The 27,778-nt window shown below is 49.1% G+C and overlaps 1 protein-coding gene and 1 long non-coding RNA gene across 3 annotated transcripts in view; one reads left to right on the forward strand and one right to left on the reverse strand.

The window, feature by feature from the left end:
• Nucleotides 1-27,778, forward strand: part of ABL1 (ABL proto-oncogene 1, non-receptor tyrosine kinase) — a 144,142-nt gene that overhangs the window by 99,340 nt on the left and 17,024 nt on the right. For both annotated transcript variants that reach the window (XM_019420793.2, XM_053908436.1), the window contains exons 2-4: nt 14,364-14,537; nt 15,098-15,393; nt 23,874-24,146. In XM_019420793.2, coding sequence (XP_019276338.2) covers nt 14,364-14,537; nt 15,098-15,393; nt 23,874-24,146 — 743 coding nt within the window. The remainder of the gene's footprint in view (nt 1-14,363; nt 14,538-15,097; nt 15,394-23,873; nt 24,147-27,778) is intronic.
• Nucleotides 21,543-26,496, reverse strand: LOC109250016 (uncharacterized). Its single transcript, XR_002072849.2, has 3 exons — nt 26,242-26,496; nt 25,040-25,133; nt 21,543-21,644 (listed from the first exon to the last, which is right to left on the reverse strand). It is a non-coding gene; the product is annotated as an uncharacterized LOC109250016 (long non-coding RNA).

The raw sequence follows: 27,778 nt of genomic DNA on the forward strand, positions 1-27,778 counted from the left end.
AATTATGTGTCAAAAAGGTCGACCCGTGTTTGTGAAACATGTGATTCTCATTAAGTGTCGTGTACAAAGGAACACCGCTCTACCATTTATGGATGCGGAATTTCAAGTGATCTTTCTACCCCACGCCCCACGCGCCCCCAACCCCCAACCCACTCTTATCTGCACCACGACGAGGTCTTAGGAATTCTCCCTTTTCGCGGGGATGGGGGAAGCGAAGTTACACATTTGAGGAAGGCGTTGTGAATGAGTCCAGCGTACTTGGCGGGGGAGGGGGGGGCCTCATGTTGGGTTCGCTCCATAAAAAGTGCAGAACCAGGAGCATCTTTCTTTTTGCCTTTTTTCCGTTCTGCTTTCCTTTCCTTCCCTTCTCTCATCCCCTGTGCCCTTCTTTCCTGTTGTCTTTCTTTTTCTTTGCTAGTAACAACTGAAAGAAAGTGAACCGGGGAGGGTGCGTGGGGGTCGTCATTTTGGACTTGAAATCGACCTGACGTAGGGACCGGACATCCCAGACGAAATCCTGCTGGTATTTCTCTGTCATTTTCACTGAGGACTTAAAATAGGAATAGAAACGTAAAGCTCATCTGAGAACAAGTTGGATTGCTGCTAGTGTGCCATGAAGTTGTAACGTACTTCTTTTTAAAAGGAAGGAGAAATAAACGAAGGCCTCATAAATGGTCTAACCTCTTTTCCTTCCAACTTTTTTTTTTTTTTAATAGCCCCGTGACCCTCACCAGCCACCTTTTTTTTTTTTTTTTTTTTTTTTTTTTTTTTTTCCTTTTTGATTTGAGGGCCTGCCTGGAGTCACATAAGCAGCTTAAACCATAAACACCAGTGATGCAGGTGAAACCTGTTTGCTCTTGCTTTCGCAGGATGTGGACATGCATCCCTCTTCCCTGCCTGCGATTTTGGGCCTTCGAGCCGGCTCACAAAATCCACCATTTGGAGGGAGGAGATGGTTTATTTGTCCCTGAAAGTTGGCATTGGAAGCGGCCAAAATCATCTTCAGTTAATGCGTCGCTTATTTTCCAAGTTGCTCAAAATTCTGAGCACATTCTCATTTACATCTGTATCGAGTTAGTGTTAGGCATTATCTCCATTTGCAGATGGACGCCCACGGGCGGAGTAGATGAACTGGACTTTCAGAGCTGTGACATTGTTTTTGTTTTCTTGGGGTAAACCGGAGATTTAGGGCAGACTGTTTTCTTGGGGTAAACCGGAGATTTAGTGCATAGTTGAATTATTGGTTTTTATTTTAGGGGGTGGATCTCATCTAAAGCGTCTTACTGCTTCCTGTCCAGCCTTTCCGTTTTTTACTGACCTCCTAAGTCAATCAATTAGTGTTTATTGATACCCGCTCAGGGCGCAGGCAGCTCAGGGCACAGAGAGTCGAATATAAGTCAGCTTTTGCATTCTGTCAAAGATGGTTCCCGCCGTGAATGCGACCTGATCATGCATCTATGCGCTCCCCAGGCCTAGCTGTCAAAGCAACAATTAAACGCTTACTATATGCCAAGCAGTGTTTCAGTATTTCTATATGATTCGGTGTGCGTGTTTCTCATGATGGCCCTGTGGTTATTTCCACTTTACAGATGAGGAACTTGAGGCCCCAGAAGGTTAGGAAACTTGTCTAAGGTCCCAGAGCTAGCAAGTGGTGATGCTGGGATTTGAACCCATACCGTCTGGCTCCAGAGAGCCGAGTTTCAGCCATTCGGTGCTTTACCAACTGTGACTGTGACCTTTGGCACTCTCTGTGGATGTGGAAATGGCAGCTTCAAGAACATCTGAAATAAGGCTATTCTTTCTTTCTTTTCTAGAAGACTAATACTGATAAAAATGAACATCTTTCGCAGAAGAAAATTTAAATGTATATTAAAATAGCTGTACATGATTTTAAAAAAGAACATTCTAAAAGGGTATTTAGTGAAAAGTAATTGTGTCTCCTACCCAGGTTCCCTACCCAGAGGCAGTCACTCAGGAGTTTTCTTGTGTGTCCTTCTGGAGATATTGTATGCGTATAATGAGCATTTAAAACATTTGAATTTTGCCTTCCAACTTTGTGGAAATGTGTGTTTATAGGCAGTATGTATTCACCATGACCACATTTAGCTTTACAATCTTAGGTTGACTTCAAACACCCAGCTTTCTGATTATTGCTTCCCTCTAGAGATGTGGAAAAAAACATGAACACTGGCCATGTAAAAAACATTTTTTTAATGTTTATTTTTGAGAGAGAGAGACACACACACACAGAGACAGAGAGAGACAGCACGGGCGGGGGAGGGGCAGAGAGAGAAGGAGACACAGATCCCGCAGCAGGCTCCAGGCTCTGAGCTGTCAGCACAGAGCCTGACCTGGGGCTCGAACCCCCGAGCCCTGAGATCACGCCTGAGCAGAAGTGAGGCGCTTAACCGACTGAGCCCCCCGGGCGCCCCGAGCACTGGCCATTTGAATTCTTTTTTTTTTTTTTTTCCCCAGTTCACTCTTCTTTGTTTACGTGTGTATTTGCATACATCGTTCATGAATATTGTACATGTATATGCTAGCTCTGTAGTGTGGAATCAAAAGTAATGTGAAGTGAACTCTTCTTGAACTTGCAAAATTTATTTTAAGGGCCGCTTTAAAATGCTGCTTTTCAGCAGTTAACTTTCTGGCAAATACTTTATGTGGTGCCAGCTGCACAGATATGTACAGTGTTAGAACTTCTGTAGAGCAGCCCAGGCTCTCTTTCTAAATACTCTCTCCTGGGCTCATCACGTGCTTCCCTTGTTTAGTAACAAAGAAAATGCCAGCCTCTTCCAGGAACCTAATGGAAAGCCAGCCAGTTCTCCTCGCTTGAGGTGACATTAAAACTGGTGAGCATTTATGATGTGACAGGCGCTGGCACCAAGCGCTTTGTAGACACCCTTACCTTATTTGCATACCGCCGCCCTGAGGTTTCTAGAGAGGAGGAGGAGAAAGGCCCCTGTGCCCTTTGGAAATGCTTCTGAATTTGGAGTCAGGAGATCCATTTTTGTCTAACCTCTCTCGGCCTCTCTGTTTCTTTGCCTCTAAGACAGAAAGAACCAACATCCTCTGTCCAGCCAACCTTGAGAGGATCGTTTTGGGGATCTAGGAGATGGTTCACGTGAAGGTTTTGAAATCGATAAAGTGCTGACTGTTTGCATTTATACCCGCATGAGGTTCCTTTGAGAGGTCCCTAAATGCAGACAGTTTCGTGGCTAGGGCATTGCAGAGTCCTCTTCTCGTGTGACACCCGCAGCTCCAGAGCCAGCCGGCCGGGGCCTGGATGCCAACCCTGCTGCCCGTTGGTCCTGGGCATCGTGCTGTCTGAGCCTCGGTGGCGTTCTCATTTCCAAATACAACTCGTGGTAGGCCCTCCTTCGTTGAGTTGTGAGATTTGCGGGAGAGATTTCAGTTACATTGCTCAGCACAGAGCCTGGCACAGAGCAGGATGTTAGCACATATCAGCTGTTACTTTAAACAAATATTGAGCAGTCTAAAAGGTTGGCATTGCCAGTTTCTCCAATGGCTGAAGTCATGACAGAATCGAGCTGAACCTACCCATAGTTTTTCTTGTTAACAAGACAGTTTGTTTCCGTGTTTGCTCTGATGCATAAAATTAATACTTCTATCATCAGTTTTAAGGAAAAGTATCTTCCCTTTTCCTGATCCTTTTTTTTTTTTGTAAGTTGTAATTATTTAAGTCTTCTCTACACCCAATGTGGAGCTCGAACTCACGACCCCAAGATCAAGAACCCTGCGCTCGCCTCACTGAGCCAGCCAGGCGTCCCCCGCCGCCCCTGCCCCAGATCCTTTCTTACGCCCATGCTGAATGTTTTAATTGTGGAAAAGGAATCCCCTTGATTCATGATTGGCATCTTACTCTTTCCACAGCTCCAAAGATGTGAAGACTGAACATCTACCTCTCATTACCTTGTTCTAAAATCGTCATAATTTTGCCAGTGTAATCGCTGATCCGAAATAGAAACAGGAAAAATGGTCGACGGAGAAATTAAAAAAAAAAATACATAACACCGTTGTACAACACGATAGTTAGTTAACAGCACTGTATAGTTAGTTAGACTATAGATGTAACTATATAGTTATGCTATAGATAGTATAGTTAACAGCACTGTGCCGTATATTTAAAAGTTGCTAAGAGAAGTAGATCTTAAGGGTTCTCATCATAAGGAAAAAACGTGCAACTGTGTGGTGATACGGATGTTAACGAAACTTACTGTGGTAACTAATCTTTTCACAGTCTACATACAGCAAGTTGTTAGGTTGTACGCCTGAAACTCCTACACAATGTGATATGTAAATCATATCAATAAAACTGGAAAAGGTAAATACAAGACCATAAGATCAAGTGGGATATGGGAAGAATTTAACTTTCCGTCTGTAATAGCGGATCATAATTAAACACCCAGAAAGATTCATAAAATAAATTCTTAGTTTTGGGGGGCTTGTGGGTTTTTTTGTTTTGTTTTGTTTTACTTTTTTAAATTTTTTTTTTTTTCAACGTTTTTTTTTTTTTTTTTTTTTTTTTTTTGGGACAGAGAGAGACAGAGCATGAACGGGGGAGGGGCAGAGAGAGAGGGAGACACAGAATCGGAAGCAGGCTCCAGGCTCTGAGCCGTCAGCCCAGAGCCCGACGCGGGGCTCGAACTCGCGGACCGCGAGATCGTGACCTGGCTGAAGTCGGACGCTTAACCGACTGCGCCACCCAGGCGCCCCTTGTTTTACTTTTTTAAAGGAAAAGCACACAGCCCATTGAATTCCTTGTACTCATCACCAGCTTTAATAATTCCCAACGTATGGTCAATTTTAAATTGTCCTTTTTAGTGCAGCTGGCAGGCGTCCGTCTCCTAATCGGAAGGTCCCGAATTTGAGCCTCAGAGAGGGCAGATTAAGTCATTTTTCATAGTCGGCTGGGCCCAAGATTACCTTGGTTAAAAAAAGAACACAGAGCAAATTATGGTCAATCTTGTTTTCTTGCCTCGTTGAAGTTCTACTTCCAAAGCCGTTTGGAAAAACAGCTTGCTAATTACTGACATTTGAGAGTCTAACTTTGCCCTCCGATGATGAGAGTTGTCAGTCCCCGAAATTGGCGTTCAGATCCTTCTTTCTTAACCCACATCTAGGTACTTTGTTACACTGTCTGTGTTGGGTGACAGAGAAGACAGACGAGGGAGAAAGAGAAAGAGGTGGGAATTAAGGAGGAGAGGGAGGCAGAGACCCAAGAGGAGAAAGGCTGAGACCAGAAAGGGAGAACCCAGGGGACACGGGACGGGGGGAGGATGGCAGAGGTGGGCAGAGGAAGAGATCCAGAGGAGAGGAAGGGAGAGAGCAAGATCCAGAGAGAGAGAAAGAGAGAGAGAGAGAGAGAGAGAGAGAGAGAAAGCAGTGCAAGGGGCTGAGTGTGAGCCATGCAGACTGATGGATGGGAAGCCGTGGGAGAGGCACGTGAGTAACCTTCACCTCTGCCTCTGTCGCCTGGCCTCTCAAAACACCTGTCATGAGAGAGTCTGCTTAATAGACTTATGGGGGGGGGGTAGTGTAGCACCCTACACGGAATGCCTTAAAACTGAATTGAAGGGGCGCCCTGGGTGGCTCAGTCGGTTGAGCGGCCGACTTGGGCTCAGGTCACGATCTCGTGGTCCGTGAGTTCGAGCCCCGCGTCGGGCTCTGTGCTGACAGCTCAGAGCCTGGAGCCTGTTTCGGATTCTGTGTCTCCCTCTCTCTAATCCTCCCCCGTTCATGCTCTGTCTCTCTCTGTCTCAAAATAAATAAACATTAAAAAAAAATTTTTTTTTTTCAAAAAAAAAAGAAAAAACTGAATTGAAAAGGTGGGCCGTGAATAGAATCAGCCATTGCTTTTTGGAACCCAGATAGCTTTTTATGGTCCTGTTCAGTTACTCCGGTTAGCAATAGGGGGAATAATGGCAAACAAGACATTCTCGGGGATTCATCTGCCCTTGGGTAGCCCCTTCGGTGAGTCGGGTCTAACCTGACCCAGGCATCCTTGATGACCTTTTCAGGGAGATCAGGACATACGAAGTGAGTACTCGCAAACCATCCCCGGCCTGGCAAGGCAGAAGGGGAGGCTTTCAGTTTGCCGAAAAGGACCTGTGACAGAGTAAATGCTTCTCTGATTAGCGGGCTCACTGCCCACAGTTTGAATTGGGGCCAGTGCCAGGATCTGGGGACCCTTTCCTCCCCCACAGACAAAAAAAAAAAAAAAGTGTGTGGAGGGGCCGTCTGCCCATACCGGCCTGTCACGAGTCCTGTTTCTTGTGAAAGCACAGAGAAACGTACTTTTACGTTGCGCTGTGTTTCGGGATCTTGACCATGGTTTACATTCCATTTTTAAAAAAATGATTGCGTTTCCTAGATCTTTATAAAAGCATTCCTGGTAAAGTGCCATTTGCTCTCCATCCTGCTGTCTGCTGTTTCTGCAGGTTCACAGATAATTAAGGTACACTCTTCACTCCAGACTTAATATTTTACTTTGTGGCTAAAGACAGTCAAGTGCAAGGGGTTCTGCCTAGCTGTTCATTTAAATAAACACCTGGTGGTGCTGTATGTCCTGCCTAGCCCAGGGCAGAGGGTGAAGGCTGTGATAAGAATGCTGGTCTCAGGGCGCCTGGGTGGCTCAGTCGGTTAAGCATCTGACTTTGGCTCAGGTCATGATCTCGCGGCTCCTGAGTTCGAGCCCCGCGTCGGGCTCTGGGCTGAGCGCTCTGAGCCTGGAGCCTGCTTCGGAATCTGTTTCTCCCTCTCTCTCGGTGTCTCCCCCATTCGTTCTCTCTCTCTCTCTCAAAAATAAACATTAAAGAAAATTAAAAAAAAAAAAAATGCTGGTCTCTGCCCCAGAGTTCACATTATTGTGGGAACAATAATAAATGAAGAAGTACTTGACCTGTAGGGCAGGGTCCTAGGGCCAGGTACCACACGTGGCGTTTGTGCAGAAATTCTCCACCTGCGGTGTGCGTGGAGCCCTCCTGACAGCCCGGCTGGGCAGATACTGTTGTTGCCCTATTGTGCAATCGAGAAACTGAGGCTGGGAAATTAATGTCTTCAAGGCACGGTAGACTGAATTTAAACAAGGCTTGTCCACCCTGGAGCCCAGGCTAACAGATTCTTCACCTATGAGGTGAAGGGGAGATAATCAGTTAGGGGTGAGGTGCAGGGAGGAGGGAGGACCAGTCAGGCTCACTAGAAGGGGTGAGTCCAGGAGGATGGAAAGTAGGCTGGGGAGGCATTCTGGAGAGAGTAAATGGCACTTGTCACAGTGCTCACAAGCTGGGGCAGCAACAAGCTTCGGTGGGGGAAGCTTCCAGAGGTTTGGGGAGGCTGGAATGGGGGACCAGGGGTTGTGGGAGAAGCTGGTCGCAGACCAGACCCTGCAGGGCCTCGTGTACCCGCTTCAGGAACTCGGACTTGATGATGACCCCAGCCATGCTGAGAGGGCCTGTTACACGCTAGGAACCGCGTCTTGCCTGATAATCTGCAAACCGCAGTCTACCCTGCAGGGCACTTGACCGTCCTGTTCTTTGTGTTGCCACAGGTGACCCTGCTAGTACGTAGTGGCTGACCAGTGACGGGCAGGATCTCTTCCGCCTCTGCCAGCAGCCTTCTCCGTGGGATTTTAATAGGAGAGCCGCTCGGTCGGAGCTGCATTTTAGAAAGACCCCTCTGGTGGCAGTGTGGAGGCACGACGCAGTGGGCAGAGTCAGGGAAACCAGTCAAGGGCACGGTGGGCCACACGGACAGGACAGGACCCATCAGGGAGATTGAGGAGGAAAAGTGGCCACGATGTGGGTGTAAACTTAGCTGGGATGAGGCAGGGGTGAGGTGTGGGGGTGCCGTATTCAGAGTGGTTTGAAGATGGTGAGGTGTCCGTCTTTATGCTCCGTCTCCAGTAACCGTAGGCTTCTTTGACAACAGAGTCCTAGAAAGCGATCCAGAATTCTTTTTATGTTTTTGCTTTTTGATGGAGGGGACTGGCTCTGTGTATCTTTCAGAAAGTTAATACTTGGACTGCTGATAGAGACGACGCGGAGAATTCTGTTTTCTAAACTTGATTTGCTAGGAACATTATCATGTAAAGATTCCAGGGGAAATACTTAAACCTTGGTCTAATTATGTATTTATTTAAATGTTTAAATGTTTGTTTATTTTTGAGAGACAGAGCGTGAACAGGGGAGGGCAGAGAGAGAGGGAGACACAGAATCCAGAGTAGGATCCAGGCTCTGAGCTGTCTGCACAGAACCCGATGTGGGGCTCAAACCCATGAACCGTGAGATCATGACCTGAGCCAAAGTCGGGAGCTCAACCAACTGAGCCACCCAGGAGCCCCACCTTGGTCTAATTTTAAGTAACTTTATTTTTTACTTGTTATTTTTATTATTTTTTTTTTACTTGTTATTTTTAAAAGGAGTTTTCTCCAGAAACCCATTTAGCTTAATGCTTATAATGCCTGTAAGTGGGAAGTGCTAAAACTGCATTTATTTGTTGACTTATTTATTTTTAAAGTTTATTTACTTAGAGAGAGAGTAAAGAGAGCAGGCAGGGGAGGGGTGGAGAACCCCAACCAGGCTCTTGTCTTGTCCATATGGAGCCCAACACAGGGCTTGAACTCATGAACTCTGAGATCATGACCTGAGCCAAAATTAAGAGTCAGACGCTTAGCCAACTGAGCCACCCAGGCGCCCCCAAACTGCATTTATTTAAAAAGAAAACTGCATAATTTGGACTTCTCACTAATTTATAGCAGCCTTCTTTTTAGGCCCCTCTCCCTGTCAGATTACAGGGGTTCTACTGAACCAAATCTATAGTGTAGGAGTTGTTAGCCTGGAAAGCCCTTGGGGTCTGAGATAGAATTCAGGGGCTCCATTTCCTTGGATGGGAAAATTTTAGAACTTTATTTCACTAACCTCTAACTGAAAATTAGTATTTCATTTTTTTAAGAACGTAGGTAACAAACCACAGCCAGGTTAGCAATACTGGTGACTTTGTCACCAGTAGAAATCCGATGTTTTCGTGTCCTATAACAGTTGTGATTATCACTTACACATATCAGAACTTTGAAATGATAGTAGTTACTACTAGATCTTGTTTCTTTAATCCATTAATAAGTAGATACTTAATGCATTAATGAAGAAGCCCTGTATCACAAATAAATTTCTGTTTTTAAGATTTGAGGACTGTTTCCATACAGCTGTTTTCCCTTACAGCCCTCCATATTCTCTGCATTTGCAGACTTTTTTTTTTTTTAATTTTTTTTTTTAGTGTTTATTTCTGAGACAGAGACAGAGCATGAGCCGGGGGAGGGTCAGAGAGAGAGGGAGACACAGAATCCGAAGCAGGCCCCAGGCTCCGAGCCGTCAGCACAGAGCCCGACGCGGGGCTCGAACTCGCAGACCGCGAGATCATGACCTGAGCCGAAGCCGGACTCTCAACCAACTGAGCCACCCAGGCGTCCCTGACTTTTTTTGGAGGCATCCGCAGACATCACCAGAGGGTCCACAGCAGAGGGATGAAGGTCCCTCCCTGAGTAGCCTCAGTGTGTCGGGCTCGCCTTGGATCCCTATGTTAATCCTGCTTCCCTTGCCAGGCGAGGTCTTACTCAGGAGCCCCTTCTGTGTAATGCTGGTGAGCGGGCCCCTCACACCTCCTTGCCCCAATGTCTGCGTTCTTAGAAGTTCACTTGGTCTTCTATTTGACTTTTGCTATCCAGGCCATGTACATTTTCACCAGCTGTGTTCTCTTCAAGACCCAAGGGGCAGAGGCCGTGTGGGGATTCTTCGCATCACTGCCACCTCGCCCTGCCCCTGCTCCCCAGCAGCTAACACAGTGTTTGGCGGTGCTGGGAAGATGTTGTGAAGTGTGATGTTAAGGCCAAGGCTGTATTCAACTAAGCCCGTTTTTTAAATAATTTTAGCCGCTCTGGGTGAGGGTGTAAATTACAAAATAAAGGACCGTGTAGAAAGTGGGTAAAAGGACTTTCATCAAGTTCAGATTGTGGGAAATAATACTTTTCCTCTAAGCTCATATTCTAAAAAGTTGTAGGAGACCGTTGTATACTGACTTGAGAATAGTCTGAGCATGATCTCATCAGTTGGAACGGAGTATGAAATAAAACACGAAGCCTTCCCTCCTTTTTGAGGGATCTGTTTTATAGATTTCTGAATTACAGAGATTCCTTGAACTGGAGGGTAATAGTGAAAGGCCCACAGAGGAAATAAGAATAAACAACAAGGGTTTAAAGAATTGCATGTGAGCAAAAGGAGAGGGAGTGTTTATCACGCCTGACACACCCTGCCCCCTCCCGACCCCCCCTCCCCTCCCCTCCCCTCCCCTCCCCTCCCCTCCCCACTGAAGGAGAGCCCACTCGGCTCTGTACTCACAGAGCAAACCGAGGCCTTGGGCACCAGCACCTACAGGAAGGTGGGAAGCTTCCCAGGGATGTTTTCCCTGGAGGTGAAATCGCTCCCCTCGGGTCTGTGAAGTAGCCTCACGGGCCCCTGAAGGTCACCAACATTTTACTTCTCTTCCTGTTTGCCCTTGGTGGGTGCAGGGGCAGCCCCTGGCCGTCTAGACCAGATACGCCTTATCTGAGAATCTTCCGTAAACATTTTTGATCACTGACTCACAACTTTAAGAAAGGATTATTTTTGTATAAGAAGATCTTTAACTTGTACTTTAAAGACCCAAGCCATTTTCTTAGAATACTTAGAATATTTACTTAGAAATAAGTTAAGCAGGCATGGGCCCGAGCATGAGCGCAGGAGAAGGGCGGGGGGGGGGGGGGGGGGGGGAACAGAATCCGAAGCAGGCTCCAGGCTCTGAGCTGTCAGCATAGAGCCTATGTGGGGTTCAAACTCATGAACCATGAGATCATGTGACTGGAGCCGAAGTTGGATGCTTAGCCGACTGAGCCACCCAGGCGCCCCAACAGATGCTGAAATTTCTTTCCCAAGACTTAACAATAGCCAAAAGATCCATTGGAAGAACAGAAAAGGGGAGCTATTTTGGACATCTTTCTTGAATGAAGCTTCGGGGCTTCTTTAAGGGTCCGACTTCCTGACAGTGGGCCTGGCAGAAAGTCCCCGCATTAAGCCAGGAAGGTTTAAGTACATTCTGCAGTGTTGGCCTTGTGAGCTGTGATCATTTGTAAGGTTGACGAGCACAGTTCACTATGAAATGAAGCAAGGAACTTGGCATCTATGCATCGTGAGTCAATTTTGACATCAGCCTGGATGGGGAATTGACTGGAAGGTTTTGGTGTCGGACTGTGGCTACACTTCAGTGTCTCCATCCAGAGGCGTGCGTGGGCATTACTTCCCTTTGGGCTTCGGCCATAAATTTGTGGAATGGAGTAAGAACTAGGGAGGAAAACGGAGAGACCGCCTTGGATTTCCTGACGTCCTGGTGAATCAAAAAGCAGTGGGAGGCCCTTTCCTTCCTGACAAAGGGCTCATCCCCTCGCGAGAAATTCCCAGCGTCCGTCTCCCTGTCGGGGACAGTCCCTCTTGAACCCTGACTTGAAATCCACAGGCAGCCCTGGGCGCGTATCGGCCTTCTGCCTCTTCCAGGTGTTTTCCAGGCCACTTCCCCCTGATTATGTAACTTTGATCAAATCCAGATGCTGCAGAATGTTTGATAGAAGAGGTCAAATGGCATTTGAGAAGAAAAGCGTTTCTGTATTCATGACTTGGGTTTAATTTCCTGTGTGGGCCTGGTCTGCCAGAGTTGTGTGCTCATGGCCGCGAGGTTGGGACTCCAGAGGGAGGTGCACAAATGTTTTTCCAGGACAGCACGAGGAGATTCCTCCTCCCCCAGGGTTCTTTTTCAGGTTAGATGATCAATTATGGAAGTGTCAGCTGGCTTCTACTTACGATGGCCGTTTCTCTATTTTTGTCACTGTTTTCTGAAAACAACCCACATCCATTGTGAGAAATGAGCCAAAATACAGAAAAGAATAAAGAAAATGTTATTATGTTTGTAATCCTACCCCCCCCCCACCCCCACCCCTTGTCAACTACTGTTCACAGTTTGGTGCAATTCCTTCCGTACTTCGTTCAGTTTTTACAAAATTGGGATCACGCTGCAAATGACAGGTTGTAGCATGAGCACTTAATGCATTATTACGAGTATGTTCCCAAGCCAGTAGTAGTTTTTTTGTAAAAATATCTTGAATGATGTTCTGAATGTATTCTGTATTACGGATGGACCACAAACTAACTTATCTTTTATTGATAGATACCTTGTACTTCTCTTTTTCTGTGCTGTTATTTCAAAATTAGCATATAGAGGGGCGCCCGAGTGGTTCAGTCAGTTACGCTTCCGACTTGACTTCGGCTCAGGTTCGTGCACACGCTCGCTTTCTCTCTGTTTCTCAAAAATAAACACTTAAGAAATGTTAAAAACAATCAGTATCTAGAAATAATCATGTGGGTCTCGGGATAATTGCTGGAGGTAGATCAAAGGTTATGGAATTATTTAGAGATTCGATTTGTATTTCCAGTTGCCCTCCTAACGTGTCTAGCGCTTTCTACAGCAGCCACTAGCTTTGCATGAGAGTTGCATTTCAAGCCTTACACCGACTTAGCCTCAAGAAAATGGATCTGCCCATTTGATGAAGACTTTGCATTTCTTTGATTATTAGCCAGGCCTAACTCGCTTCCCAAGTTTAATGGTAATTTAAATTTCCTGTGAATTGCTTATTCATGCTTTGGTCCATTCCTCCCTCCTCCTCCTCCCTCCCCCACCCCCCCAGTGGAGGATTTATCTTGTTCTGTCGATATGTATCACGTTAAGAATCCTGAGGCTCATGGTGTTACTTAATATAACCACAATGGAAGCTCTTTGGACTCGCTTCCACGTGACCGACTTGTTGGGTTGACCATCATGCTCTTGCTTCCTGTAACACCTGCCTCCCCAGTGCCCGGGACCCACGGGATAGGGCAGCCAACCCCTCCACTCCGCTGCCGCTTACTGCTCTTGGCCACCCCCAGAGCCCCTTGTGTTTCTTTCCACGTCTCTTGATTTCAGATACGCTTGTTGTTTTAATTACTTGTTCAATATGAAACCAGTGAAATGCAGTTGTAGGAAGAGAATTGTACCTGTGAACTTCAGATGGACGCCTCAGACATAGTCAGTAGAGACGGGTGGTTTTAAACGTTGCTACCCGACCGGGTGAGAGCGAGCCAGTCGTAAGCCAATAGATGGTATATGGCTCCCATTTCTCCCCCAGCCTGCAGCAAGCTGAAGCTGGGAATGTGCTTCGCACGTGCCCACCCTCGAAAGGACAGGACTTGTCCCCGCAGAGTCAAGGCCAGCAAACCAACATGCATTCAGGTGGGGGTGGGAGATCCCACATCTTTGAAAAAGATAATTTTCTGCTTTTAACTAGCTTTTTTTGGTTAATCGATCAGTCCCCCATCACGATTGTGCTAGGTGTGCCTTTAGAGCCCGTATGAACACTCAAGAGAATGGGGGCCCAGCCCATCACCAAGGCTTCTAGGAAATGGCAGTGTTACAAGACCCTCTTCCTTGAAATGATCTTTGCCCTCATGATTCATGAAATGAGACGACCAAACAGTAATGACAGAATTTGGGATTTACTTTTAGCAAATACAATTCCTAAAGGTTCACTTCAGTCAGGAGTACAAAAAGCTAGCATCGAAAGACCCTCGTTTTTCATGTTGTATCGGTTCATTACAACGAGATATAAAAAAAATTTTTTTATGTTTATTTATTTTTGAGAGCGAGAGCAAGAGAGAGCTTGAGTGGGGGAGGAGCAGAGAGAAAGGGAGACACAGAATCTGAAGCAGGCTCCGAGCTGTCAGCACTGATGTGGGGCTCAAACCCACGAACCATGAGGTCATGATCTGAGCCAAAGTCAGATATTTAACCAACTGAGCTCCCCACCACACCCCCCCCAGGCGTCCTCTGTTTTTTTTTTCTTTTTTTTTAAGTTTTTTTTTTTTTTTTAAGTTTTATTTATTTATTTTGAGAATGAGAGAGATGCAGGGTAGAGGGGCAGAGAGTCCCAAGCAGGCTCTGCTTTCCATTTTTAACTGAGTTCATTTTGAATGAATGAGTTTAAAAAGCTGAAGCCATTTAGGAACAGTAATTGCCACCTTGGAAGGAAAATGCTTGATGCTTTTCACAAGGTTTGGGGAAGGAAGGGTCCGTTTTTATTCTACGGCCTTTCTTATTAATACAAAATGCGTGTGGATGTTATGAAATAAATTAGAAAAGTATAATGATGGAAGCAGACTGTTTTTGCTCCTGAGAATGAAACTGATTTTTTCCCCCACCTCTTCCTGTTCCTTTCTTCTTTTCTCTTCCAGAAGCCCTTCAGAGGCCAGTAGCGTCTGACTTTGAGCCCCAAGGTCTGAGCGAAGCAGCTCGTTGGAACTCCAAGGAAAACCTTCTTGCTGGTCCCAGTGAAAATGACCCCAACCTTTTTGTTGCACTGTATGATTTTGTGGCCAGTGGGGATAACACCCTAAGCATCACTAAAGGTAAAAGGGCCACAGACCAAATGGGGGGTTGCAAGAGACAGAAATCAGGGGAAACTGGGGCTTGACTGAATACCCCTTCACTGACTGAAAGAGCAGCTTTAAAGTTGGAATGCAGGGAGGTCCCAAAAAAAAGCCCAGCATCTTTATAAGAGAGCCACTTTTCCTAAAGGAGAAGAGTTCCTATATGAGAAGTCCTTAGAAAACGCACATCCCCTATTTCATAGTGAAAGGGACACATGGGCCAGACACGGAAAACACTTTTATTTTTATTTATTTATTTATTTTTTAAGAAAAAGTATCTTTTCCCTAAAAAACGTCCTTATGTTAGGAACAGAACACTTGGGCAACGCAGCGTGTATTATTTACGAAAACCGAGGCTGTGTATTTCTCTGCATGTTCTGTATTCTTCCACGGACCCACAAATGCGTATATTTATGCAGATTTGTTCCAGCGAAGCAGGTAGTTGGGAATTTGGAGACGTTTTAGTAATCCTATAAGAATACATGGGAATGAACAAAGCCAGCGTTGGAAGCTGATGTCTGGTTTGATTCTCTTCCAAGGTGAAAAGCTCCGGGTTCTGGGCTACAACCACAATGGGGAATGGTGTGAGGCCCAGACCAAAAATGGCCAAGGGTGGGTCCCGAGCAACTACATCACGCCGGTCAACAGTCTGGAGAAACATTCCTGGTACCACGGGCCCGTGTCCCGCAACGCCGCCGAGTACCTGCTGAGCAGCGGGATCAACGGCAGCTTCTTGGTGCGGGAGAGCGAGAGCAGCCCCGGCCAGAGGTCCATCTCGCTGAGATACGAAGGGAGGGTGTACCACTACAGGATCAACACCGCTTCCGATGGCAAGGTAGGGGACCCCAGACGGGGCAGCTGACCGGCTGGGGGTGGCGCGTGGGGATGGGCGGCTAGCCTTTGGCCAGGACGACCCAGAGCTCCTGCCACTGGGGTCGAGAAGTTACCGCGGCAAAGCTCAACCGGGAAGATGCTCGAAGACGGCCTCTTCAAGGGACCGCAGGCGTCGTTCCGGTAGCCTGTGAAAGCCCTTCTGTCGAGGACTGATCACGTGATGTGATAAGTCCATGGGCCCGGGGCGGCCCTGTGCCTGTCCTGCTGGGGTTTTGTGGTTAGCTGTTTCGTAAGATGGGGAATTACCTGTTGGTTCTTGGACGCACTGCTTGTAAGATATTAAGTCTCTTCCTTTTTAAAAAATCTATCGTGGTAGCAGTTCATCTCCAGTGGGTGAAGTTGCAGTAAATAGATAGGTACTTTTAGGGTAAAAGGCCCCTTAAGAGCACTTCCCCCAAATGAGTACATGACATTCTTCCTACAGATAAGATCACGTGTGTATGTGTCTACATGCGGATACATACATACACACACACAGGTTTTAAACAAAAATGAGATCGCATCATCATATCAAGAGGTTTCCAAACCCAGATTGTAGTTTTTGGGTTTTTTGTTTGTTTTTCAATGTTCGTGTTTGAGGGAGAGACTATGCCAGCAGGAGAGGGGCAGAGAGAGAGGGAGACACAGAAGCCCAAGCGGGCTCCAGGCTCTGAGCTCTCAGCACAGAGCCCCATGTGGGGCTCAAGCTTGTGAACTGTGAGATCATGACCTGAGCCGAAGTCAGGCGCTTAACCGACTGAGCCACCCAGGCGCCTCTGTTTTTAAGTTTATGTATTTTGAGAGAGACAGAGACAGTAGGGGAGGGGCAGAGAGGGAGAAAGAGAATCACCAGCGGGCTCCGTGCTGCCAGTGCAGAGCCTGACACGGGACTCGAACCCATGAACCGTGAGATCGTGTGACCTGCGCCAAAACCAAGAGTCGGACACCTAACTGACTGAGCCACCTGGGCACCCCCTCACTTGTAGTTTTGTAAGAGTTGATATATGTGGTTTTGTGATCTTTATATGAACACTACTTAAGAGTCCATGAAGGGATGGGGGGATTAACATTTTCTGGGGTCCTGCTGTTGGCCGCTGCATTTTTCAGTCTCATTTAAACTTCACCTCAGGGGGCGCCTGGGTGGCTCAGTTGGTTGAGCATGCGACGTTGGCTCAGGTCATGATCTCCCAGTTTGTGGGTTCGAGCCCCACGTCAGGCTCTGTGTTGACAGCTCACAGCCTGGAGCCTGCTTCGGATTCTGTCTCATTCTCTCTCTGCCCCTCCTCTGCTCATCTCTGCCTCTCAAAAATAAATAAATGCAAAAAAAATAAAAAATAAACTTCACCTCAGTCCTCGGGGCAGAGGTTGCTGTGGACTACGGCATTTTTGCATTAAGGAGATGGGAACTTAAGAGGGAGAACATGTCTTGCCTGGAATCACATCCTACGTGATCGATGGAACCAGGCTCGGGCCCTGCTATAGACCCTGCTACACTCTGCCAGTGTCGAGGGCGGAGGTAGCAGATTATCGGGCTGGGTCTAGATGCTGGATGTGTTTTTTAAATGACACGTAATGTGTGCACATGTTTTAAAAAAAAAAAAAAAAGAACATGGGGCGCCTGGGTGGCTCGGTCGGTTAAGCGTCCGACTTCGGCTCAGGTCATGATCTCACGGTCCGTGAGTTCGAGCCCCGCGTCGGGCTCTGTGCTGACCGCTCAGAGCCTGGAGCCTCTTTCAGATTCTGTGTCTCCCTCTCTCTCTGCCCCTCCCCTGTTCATGCTCTGTCTCTGTCTCTGTCTCAAAAATAAATAAACATTAAAAAAAAAAATTAAAAAAGAGCAAAATGAATTAGAGTGGGAAATAATTCCGTCTCCTAATTCCATTCCCCTGCCCAGAGGGCCCCCCCCCCCCAACCGTGACCAGTTTCTTTCAGAGTTCCCCAGTACAGGTTTACGTTTAAAAAAGCACAAATGAGGGGCGCCTGGGTGGCGCAGTCGGTTAAGCGTCCGACTTCAGCCAGGTCACGATCTCGCGGTCCGTGAGTTCGAGCCCCGCGTCAGGCTCTGGGCTGATGGCTCGGAGCCTGGAGCCTGTTTCCGATTCTGTGTTTCCCTCTCTCTCTGCCCCTCCCCCGTTCATGCTCTGTCTCTCTCTGTCCCAAAAATAAATTAAAAACGTTGAAAAAAAAATTAAAAAAAAATAAAATAAAATAAAAAAGCACAAATGATGCAAACTCCTCACTGGTCTGCATCTTGCTTTTCCCACCTAGTAATATTTTTTGAAGATTGCTTTCCTGCAGCGCATTTAGAGCCATCTCATTCTTATTAATGAATGCCTCGCGCGGATGGACCATCATTCACTGAAGCAGTCCCCTGGGGGTTGAGTTTTAGGTGGTTTCCAATCTTTGGCTGTTGTAAATAACACGAGGTGGCTTTCACACCTTTAAAAAAAAAATAATGTTGGCACACTGTATGAAAACATTTACAGTAGCACCCAGTCCTCACTGGTAACAGAAGATTCTTGAAACCCTACTTACCCTCGCTAGAGGTGATGCACTCTTGGTATTTTGTATTCCATTCAGTTCAGTTTCATTTTCTTTAAAAGTTCTGGCCAGAATCCCCTCAATTTATTTCATAGACCCCCTAGTGGGTCACATCCTGCGGCTTGAACATATCGCACATACTTTGTTTAGGGTATAAGTGTATGCGAAGTAAGTTGCTGGAACTGATTGAAGGTTCTGTGCATTCAGTACCTGCGTAGATGTTGGGGCGCCTGGGTGGCTCAGTCGGTTGAGTGTCCGACTTCGGCTCGGGTCATGATCTCGCGGTTGACGAGTTCGAGCCCCGCGTCGGGCTCAGTGCTGGCAGCTCGGAGCCCGGAGCCCGCTTCAGATTCTGTGTCTCTCTCTCTCTCTCTGCCTCTACCCCACTCACAATCTGTCTCTGTCTCAAAAATAAATGAACATTTAAAAAAAAAAAATTTATGTGGGTGTTGTCGGATTACCTCCCGTAGAAATTGGACAGATGTGTTTCCTCCCCTTGCTTCTGGTGAGACCCGCGGCCTCTATGAGAAATGTAGGAGGGCTTGTGTCCCTCCGCCTCATCAACACTGTGTTTAGCAGGCTCGTGGAAACCTCTGTCCCGGATGGGCCACGACGGTCTCTCGTAACGTGTAACGTACGCGCATCGTGTTTTGAGGGATCCCTGTACCATTTACTAAATTTATCTTTTCCTGCATGTTTGAAATATACCAGATTAGCTTATGCATTTTGGGTCTGTCGATCTGCTCTCTGTTCTCTTCCCATACCAGAATTAAAGTATGTTTCAATGTCGGGTAGGGCTGGGCCCCTCCTCCTAACCCTCTTAGCATTTTTATGGCTCTCCTCACCCAAAACGAATGCATGTGTATTTCTCTTTTTCACATTCTTCTCTGTTGTCTTTCGCGCACATCCCACAGTCTTCTGGCCAAAGTCCTTACTGCTGCTACCTGGTGCTTTTCGTGACGGCAGAGGTTTGTACAGGAGCACAGGGGCTTGCTGATGCGTGACCACAGACCGGCCCTATCAGCTTGTGTTTTGGGGCCTCGTCCTACCCCGGATGTGGAGCTGGGTCCTTCCATTCTGCAAGGGTGCATTCCAGGGTGGCGGGCCCTGTGAAACCGTGCCTTCAGACCACAAGGGTTCCTCTGTAGTGAATTAGAAGAGCAGAGCACCCCGCCCGTGAGGGAGGTGATCTCCCGGAGCTGACAGCTTGCTTCCCATCGGTGCTGTTTATCCAGCGGTAATCAGTTGAGGTCTGTGCTGCGCGGGGCCCCGGTTTCTCCTCCCCGGAGTTGTTTAATCAGGCATCCTAGGAACAGATTCGGGCAGGCATGATCTAGTTTGACGACTCATGAGCCGCCGGTTGGTCCAAAATACTGTTCAGAGGGAGAGAGTAAGGCCTGCGTGTGGGATACATGATTCAGGGAATTTGAGAGGCGTCCGATGAGGATGCCAACCCGTCGGTCGAAAAGCCGGCCAGGGGTGTGCCAGGGGCTCCTTTCATTCCGGGTTGGAGCACAGGGAACTCATTCGACCGGGCGGTGTCCGTCACTGGGCGCCTCACCCGAGCGTGCTGGGCCTCCTGCCGTCTTCCCTCCCTGGCAGAGACCCCTCCCTTCAGCTGTCCGAGCACCTGGAGGCGGCTCAGCCCCCGGGGTTATCGGGCCGGCCATCTGCGGAGGCGCCTCTCTGTGAGGCCTGCACTTGAGGGGCTGTGTGGGGTGGGATCATGTTCCTGGAATGAGGGGAACAGCGTCAGAGGTAGTGGGGGCGGTATCACAGCCACGCATGAGACCGTGTGGCTCGGCCCTGAAAAAAAAAAGAACTCACATAGCAGAGCCTTGATGCAATCCTTTTTGGATTTCTGAGGGGAAAATTTAAGGTCGGTAGGAGGGACGGGCCGGGGTTGCATAAGTTTAATTCTTATTTTCAAACAGCTAATCTTCACACAACGACTGAATATGGCAGACTCTTCTGCAAGGCCCCAAAAGATTTCTTTGGTGCCTCCGCCCTCTTGGCTCTGGACTGCTGCTGTTGTCATGTTCCTAAGCCTCGACAGCAGTTGTGGCCGGCCAGTCGGCCCCGGGGCTCGGAGAGCTTCGAGCTGGACTCTTGCACGGGCCGCACCAAACCGAGCCATCGCCGCTCCTAGGACTCTTGACAGTCTGGAGACCCCCACGTACCCTGGGGTCAGAGTGTCGCGCTCTGTGCTTTCTCCGAGCTCCCTGCCAGCTCAGTGGAGTCAAAGGCGCATTCCTCTCCGCCAACCCCCTGCCTGGATCATTTTTAGTTCTGGCTATTTGTGTCTGCACTTTATTTACTTCTGTGGGATGCCACTGTCAGGTTCCACAATTCCTTGTAGCCCTTGATAGAGTCTGTCCTTTTCTTCAAAGAAGTTCCCAGGCGACGCTTATTGTCACGGTCTGCCGAAGTGACAGGTTCAGGTTGACAGGAATGGAATTTGGGCTTAAGCTTTAGCAGAGGTGGCAGGACGGGCCAACCGCGCAACCTCTTGAGTTTTTAAGATTTACCCACCCTGGCGGTGGCTTGGCAGGTGCAGGCATTCCGGGGAAAAGCCTGCTAACACGTGGCTGACTTGCCCTTCGTCCGGGAGACTCGGAGCATTATTAAGTCCTGCTTAATTAGTAAGTCTTGCCTTCCTGCTGGACTCTGGAAGCTCTCAGGCCAGGCTGCCTGTAACCTGTAACCAGTACCTCCCGGGTGGGACTCCGGGGTCTGAGGCCCCTAAAGGGGGCACAGGACTAAGCGCTGATAAGCCTGGCCGTGTGGCTGTCAGGAGGAAAAGCTGTTTCTGGTGAGCTGATTTGACAGGTCCTATCTTTGGGGTTCCTGTGCGATCAGGAAGAGGCCCAGTCTCGGCTGAGCAGCCAGAGTGTTTATGTGATCAGGTGCGCAGGATAAAGACATGCCATTCATGATGCTAATTTCACTTTCTTCTCTGAACGTCTTGATGCTAATTTCACTTTCTTCTCTGAACGTCTTGATGCTAATTTCACTTTCTTTGATCGGGCCATGAATTCCTGATGCAGACCACCCAGCTCACTAGCAGAATGCGCGGAACTCAGAACTAACCAGAAGGAAGCCTCCAGACTTGACTGTTAGAAGATGGTCGTGCACTGCACTGGGAAGGGAGAGTAGTTTTAATATTTAATAAGCGTCGGTATGTAAATTTTATGCTGACAGATGAACTCTAAGTCACAGGGTCTGTACATTTAATTACAGAAAAGGATAAAGTGGGTGTGAGCAGCGAAACCTCCTGAAACTCTGAAATCTCTAGCAGGAAGAGCCTGTGAGGGAATCAAAGGGGACCAAGCACGAATTCTGCATAAACGAGGGCTTGGGGAGCCATTAGCATTCTGGGTGGTTGAGGGAACTCCATCCTCGGGTTGGAGAGCACTCCTTGCAAGCTGCCGGGGAGAAGGGGAGAAGTAGGTAATGAGCCTTGCTCCCAGGTGACCTGCGCCCCACCCCCCCCCCCACCCCCCCCCCCGCCGCCCTGGGGAACCCAGCAGGTGGACAGGCTCGTACTGTGCCAGTGCTGGGAGGGGGGGGGGGGCGGGATTGGATTCCAGGGAGCACTTCTTCCCTCTTGTCTACACTCCACGATAGCGAAAACAGCTGCCCCGAAACAGGACGGCTTGGAACACTTGGCACCTGCAGTGAGGTAGTTGGACAACTGACAGATGTTTCCAGAGAGGGGTGGGATTAGGGGCTGTCCCCACATCCCGCTCGGCCCTGCCCACTGACAGGTATGCCAAGGACGTCACCGTGTGGACGTTCGGCTCGGGGCAAGCTCCCAGGCTGGCAGTGCCTGTGCTCCCTGCCTCCTCCCAACACCTTCGTGCGCCCTGAGCACAACTCCTCACGTGTCCCTAGAGCCGTTCACTCAGAGTCAGGTTCTCGGTGGGGCCTCCTGGTGGGCCTTCTCCTCACCCTGGAAGGTCCTGCCGTTGGGGGGCACCGTCTTGCAGAGGGACGAGTCCCCCAGAGCTAGAGGCTCTTTCTCGACAGTTCTTGGGTTGCTCAAGAATTTTGTTTCGCTAGGATTGCAACCAAAAGAGTGTAAATTACAAACCCCTAAGTCAGAGTTGGCCACTGGCTCGCCTGAGTTTTAAAACTCTGTCATCTCCCCAAGTGATAAAGAATCCTATCTACCCTCTCGAGGGTTGCAAATGGCATCGACTCATGCATTCGTTAATATTTTCTTCTTTGAAAATACTTTAATTCTTTCCTATTACAAACTTACAGAAAGTGGTGGGGAGCCTCCCATAACCGACAGCCAAGGCCTTGGGCTGCTGTGTGCTTCAGGCTTTTTCTTCCGTTTTCTGTTTCCACCCCACCCCCCCTCTTCTGTTTTTAGGTAATCAAGATACTACAGCTATAGGTGAGTCCTGTTCCCTTTTCGTCTTCCTGCCCCAGGCATCACCGCTCTTTCAAACCCGCGTTCCTCCTCTGTCTCTGTAGTCAGGGCAAGTCTTACGAACACCTAGTCATGATTTTTAGTGTCCTTTCCCCCTTCCCACACTCGTTGGCTGCCCTTCATGAGCTGGTAGGTTCACTGATCCCTTGTCTGCCTGGAGCCCAGATGTCCTGTGTGGATTACAACGTGGAATTGTTTAATGTGGAAGCACTCCCTCACCGCCTCCCTGAAACGAACAAAAAAAAAAAAAGAAGAAGAAAGATAGCTGTCACCATCACTACTTGCTGTCTGTCAGCTGCTCTTTTCCCTTCCTTTCCTGTGTGTTCAGACGAGAACCACACGTGGACGGGTTGTGTGCACTGGTGTCTATAATCTTTCTCCTCCCTTCCCCACGGCGGAGGAGGCTGTGTGGCCCTTGTGCACCCCCGATCCATTCCTGGCATGGGCTGGCCAGGGGCACCCATGGTGGCATCCAGCTGGGGTTTGCAAGCCTTGGCCTCTGGTGCTCCTTAGCCCAGATCGAGGGAGTGAGAATGAGAAAGAGATTTTTGTTTTGTTTAGTGATTTCCATCTCGGGTCACCGTTTAGATCTGGGTAATTATATAACTATAAGTAATAATTCTAGGTTTCAGGTAATAAGTGTAATTTTAAACAATTACTTTCTTGGGGCGCCTGGGTGGCTCAGTCAGTTAAGCATCCAACTTCGGCCTAGGTCATGATCTCACAGTTCATGGGTTCGAGCCCCACATCTGGCTCCGTGCTGACAGCTCAGAGCCTGGACCCTGCTTCGGATTCTGTGTCTGCCTCTCTCTGTCTCTCTCTCTGCCCTTCTCCCGCTCAGGTTTTGTCTCTCAAAAATAAATAAACGTTAAAAAAAAACTAAAAACAAAAAAAAAAAACTTTCTTTTTTAGTCTGCAAATACTAAGTTCTGCTCTTCGTTAATGTAATCAACAGGCATTTATTTAGTGCCTATTATGTGCTCATTTCTTGTTCTCCACACTGGGGATCCAGGATAAAAACAGACCACTTAGGGCTTTGCTCTCAAGAAGCTGACATTCTAGAAGGTGTTGACAGACAGGAAGTAATCCAGCAGATAAACAGGGACCGATCAGCCAGCGGTAAGTATAATGCAGAGAAGGAAGGAAGGTGATTTGATGACTAGTGCTGGGTGATGACTAGGTCCAGTGGCACAGTGACAATGACATTTACCCTGGGCTCGGAATGGTAAGGGAGACCCAGGCGTATGATGATTAAGTGGCCGAAGGATTTCAGGCAGAGGGAGCAGCAGGTGCAAAGGCCCTGAGGCATTTTATTGTATCTTTCTGCTTCAGCAAGTAAATTACAGCACGTGTCGAGGAGCACAGTCTAAGTGATTTTCTGCACACTCACTTAGGCTCAGCAGAGGTGTCTGGGTGTGTGTGTGTCTGTGGGCTGAGGGCTGTGCTGTCTCTGTTTCCCTCAGCTCTACGTCTCCTCAGAGAGCCGCTTCAACACTTTGGCGGAGTTGGTTCATCATCACTCGACTGTGGCGGACGGGCTCATCACCACTCTCCATTACCCAGCCCCCAAGCGCAACAAGCCCACCGTCTACGGCGTGTCCCCCAACTACGACAAGTGGGAGATGGAACGCACAGACATCACCATGAAGCACAAGCTGGGAGGCGGCCAGTACGGAGAGGTGTACGAGGGCGTGTGGAAGAAATACAGCCTGACGGTGGCCGTGAAGACCTTGAAGGTAGGTCTGGGGCTGCCGCCGCGGCTCGCGGCCGAACACGGTTCGTTGCTGCCGGTGGGCAGCCCAGGAAGGGCCTCTGCAGGCCTCGGCCGACCTCTTCCGACGGGTTCAGTCCCCCTCCCAGACTCCGTGCCTCCACGTAGGGCGAGTGCTGAGACACGCTGTGGTTTTTGGTGTAAAAAGATTAGTCATTCGGAGAAGTTTTTTCATTCCATGGCAAGAATCTTTTAAAGCCGTGGGTTTCCGTCCTGTCCGTGTGGCCTTTGAATCACTTCCTATTGAGAAGCAGGAGAAGGAGGGGAAAAGCTGTGAGTTTTGAAAGAAGGGGATTTAACCAAAACGCGTTGGACTCTCCAGTGGATGTTTGTTGGCAGATCTGAAAGGCAAGCACGTTGGGCGTTCCTGGCAGGTTCCATCCAGTTCTGTGTAGTGTGAGTCCCGACTGCCGGAAATGGGAGCGGACGAAGGCACGAAGGGAACGTCAGGGCTTCTGACTCGGGTTCCGGGCCATCGTTCTCTCGTCTGCACTAACGCACGGTGTTCGTAGTTTCTGGGCGGGGTTTGAAGTTCTTTGAAACCTTGAGGCCAAGCAGCGGGTTTCATCTGGGGCCCTCGGCCTTCAGGATGTGATCTGAGCTTTTTACCTGTGGCCAGAGCGTCCCCTAGCGTTGACCTGTGCCATTTGCACTTGCTGTAAGCGAACCGATTACCCTGACAACCACGCGGAGGCTGAGGGGAGGCCCTCCTGTAGCCGTTGGACAAGAAGAAGGGAAACATCCACTCGGCTGGAGGAAGGGACCCCGGCGCGCACACGCTTCTCAGGAGCCCGTCGGGCACGTGCTTGGAGACCCGGGCAGCCAGATCGCTTGCCTTTCAGGGACTCTGTTACTTACCTGCCGCCTGTGCTCAGAGGTGCAGCAAAGTGGAAATTACAGTTTCTGGCTCGTGTAAAGTGATGCTTCAGAGAAAGACTCGCAGTCTGCAGTTCTAGACAACAAGGGTGCCTCCTGGCGCTCATATTGAACGTACCCCGTTAGACCAGCCCTTGGAGCAGGACTGACGCTTGTGTGTTTTGGGGGGGGGGGGGTAGCGTGGTTTGGGGTCACTTGAGGACTCCTGGATACTTTCCAGACATGATTTTTTAAAAACTCAATAAACACTTAGCGAGACCCTCGTTTCTGCTTGCCAGACCCTGGGCTTAGCCCTAGGGTTGTGAGAATAGAGTTCTGTACCTCAGGCCAGCCTAGGTAGGTAGAACAGCGCAGTTAGGAGGAGAGACGGGCAATGACAGAACCTGCAGCGTGGGGTGACCGGGGCCCGAGGCAGGAGCGAGGCGCCCTCACACCGCACAGGAACGAGGTGGGGGTGGGGGGGGACTGGTGAGCTCCCCGTGGTGGGGAGAAAGTGGAGGGTGGGTTGGTGCCAGAGTAGAGGAGCGGAGGCCTGGACAGAGGCGGAGGGCATAGAGCCCACGGTAAGTCACGGAGGCTACGGAGCCGGGAACGTTCTCCTGGCGGCAGTGGGGCGCAGTGAAGAGTCTGATCCGCAGGAATAAGGTGATTGGATATGCGCTGCACCGGCCGCTGCCCCGTCCCCCCACCCCCAGACCAGGCAAGTCCAGGGAGAGGCGTGTGCTTGTGCTCAGTGTCCCGATCTGGCACAGGGCTGAACACCAGGCCGGCCTCCGGGCCTTGACCAGCTTGAGAAACTGTTAAAGGCCCGGGCATCACCCACACGCTCGCCAGTATTTGCACACGTGAAACAAAGAGGAACAAAAGCACAGAATTCCTGGTTTCCACCCAGCAAGGCTTGTTTGAAAACGTTAGAAAGAGGGAGAGTTTGCACTACTCGAAGCGTGGGGAGGACACAGTCCAGCAGCTGACGCTGTGACCTTGGTTCCTGAGCTGCCGCCAGGGAGTCAGGGCAGGGCGCCTCCTGGAGGGACTTGTCTGGCAGTGGTGGCTTTCTTGTACCCGCAAATCAGACTTACCGGGAAGTTGGGTGCCTTTTAGAGTCTATTTCTCTAATGATACACTACTAAACTTTTGTTTTTTTATACTTTTAACGGTTTTCCCCAAGAGCCTTATTAACTTACAGTCCTACAGCCGGTAAAAAAGTACAGAATCCAGTTGTGTGGATTTCTCGGAGTCGTCACCCCAGGTGATAGCTAATTAGGGAAAAGGGAAGGCGTCAGATTCTAGAGATGTGTCAACCCGAAATACAGTACTGGGCAAGTGCGAAGTAAATGATCCCTTCTTCCTCCTCCTCGGCATAAGGCACATCTCTACAATAGGGTTCCCGCTTGTCCAGTAAGATTGATAGCACTATTTGGGGCATTTATCGCCCTTGGAGAGGTGAGGTTGAGAACCTTGAGTGGGTTCTAAATGACAGTTATGGTTACTGTTCATTGAGCTCTTACTATGGGCCTGCAGTCTGAGTGCCCCGCTCCGTGTGTAGCATCTCACTTAATCCTCACAGGCACCTTGTAAGGGAAGGGCCCGCCTGTCACTGCCATTTCAGGCTTGAGGAACGTGCAGTGCGGGCGGGCCAGGCAACTGGCCTGGTGTTACCTGCTGGGGAGCCGCAGACCCGGGGTTCCGGCCCAGACATCCTGCCCCAAAGCCCAGCTCCTTTCTTCTCCTCCTTTCCTTAATCGTCATTCCAGTTCTCACCCCTCACACACCATGCAAAATACGTCAACCACAGTCATGCGTCTTAGACAACTCCCATCCCCATCCCCTCCCCCCATTCACTTCCCCTCGGGTGGCCTCTAGATCTCCCTTGCTCTTCAGGAGGACGCTTTGGAAAGCCCTGGCGGCTCTTGGCACCAGGCCCCAGCCGGGCACCTGAGTCTCAGTCTGCTCCCCACCATCCCCTGGTCCGTCCCATCCTGCCTGTTTTGTGTCGCTGGCCCCTCAGAGGGCAGAGGCAGACCCTCTTGAAGCAGCAGGGGGTGGCAAGACCCTGCTTTAACCCGGACTCTGTGTTGATCCACCAGGCAGCATTGGGTCCTGTACCTTCAGGGCCCGAGACCAGAAAACGGGAGACAGGAGGGTGCTAGGCTGACCCCTATGGGCGGGAAACTGGAATTACAGCAAAGGCCACCGACTGGACCTGCTAGTTTGAATTTTGACATTATTCACCAGGTCCTAGGCTTAACTTTACCTGCGTGTGATCAATGCTAAAGGTGGGATGTGCCTGAGAGAAACAACCGTCCGGTACAGGGAAGTCCCACGTTTCAAATGAGCTGTATTCCAGAAGTTTGTTTATGACCCCCCCTTTTCTTCCTATGAAGCTGTTCTGGAAGTCCTAGAATCGGGGAAAGACTGCTCTCGATCTAACGTGGCATTAGGATTGGCTCCTAAGCTCCTGACAGACTTACCGTTAGAAAAGTGGAAGATAACGTTGATGAAAAATGTTGAGGCTTAAATTCTTTACCTGTTTTTTGAATAGGTAACGTATGCACACAGTATCCTCCCCCCTGGATTTTTGTGCCCTTCCGGAAGTAGTCCACGTGTGGGTGTCCCTTCTAGCCGTAGGGCAGCATGCTGTGGACACTGCCCCGCACCTCCTGGTGGCCACCCCACGTGGCTCAGCACCCGTTCCACATCGGTATACGCATGGGGGTCTTG

The sequence above is a fragment of the Panthera pardus genome, unplaced genomic scaffold (assembly GCF_024362965.1).
Source record: "Panthera pardus isolate Hobbes unplaced genomic scaffold, ASM2436296v1 HiC_scaffold_20, whole genome shotgun sequence".
Classification (NCBI taxonomy): Eukaryota; Metazoa; Chordata; class Mammalia; order Carnivora; family Felidae; genus Panthera; species Panthera pardus.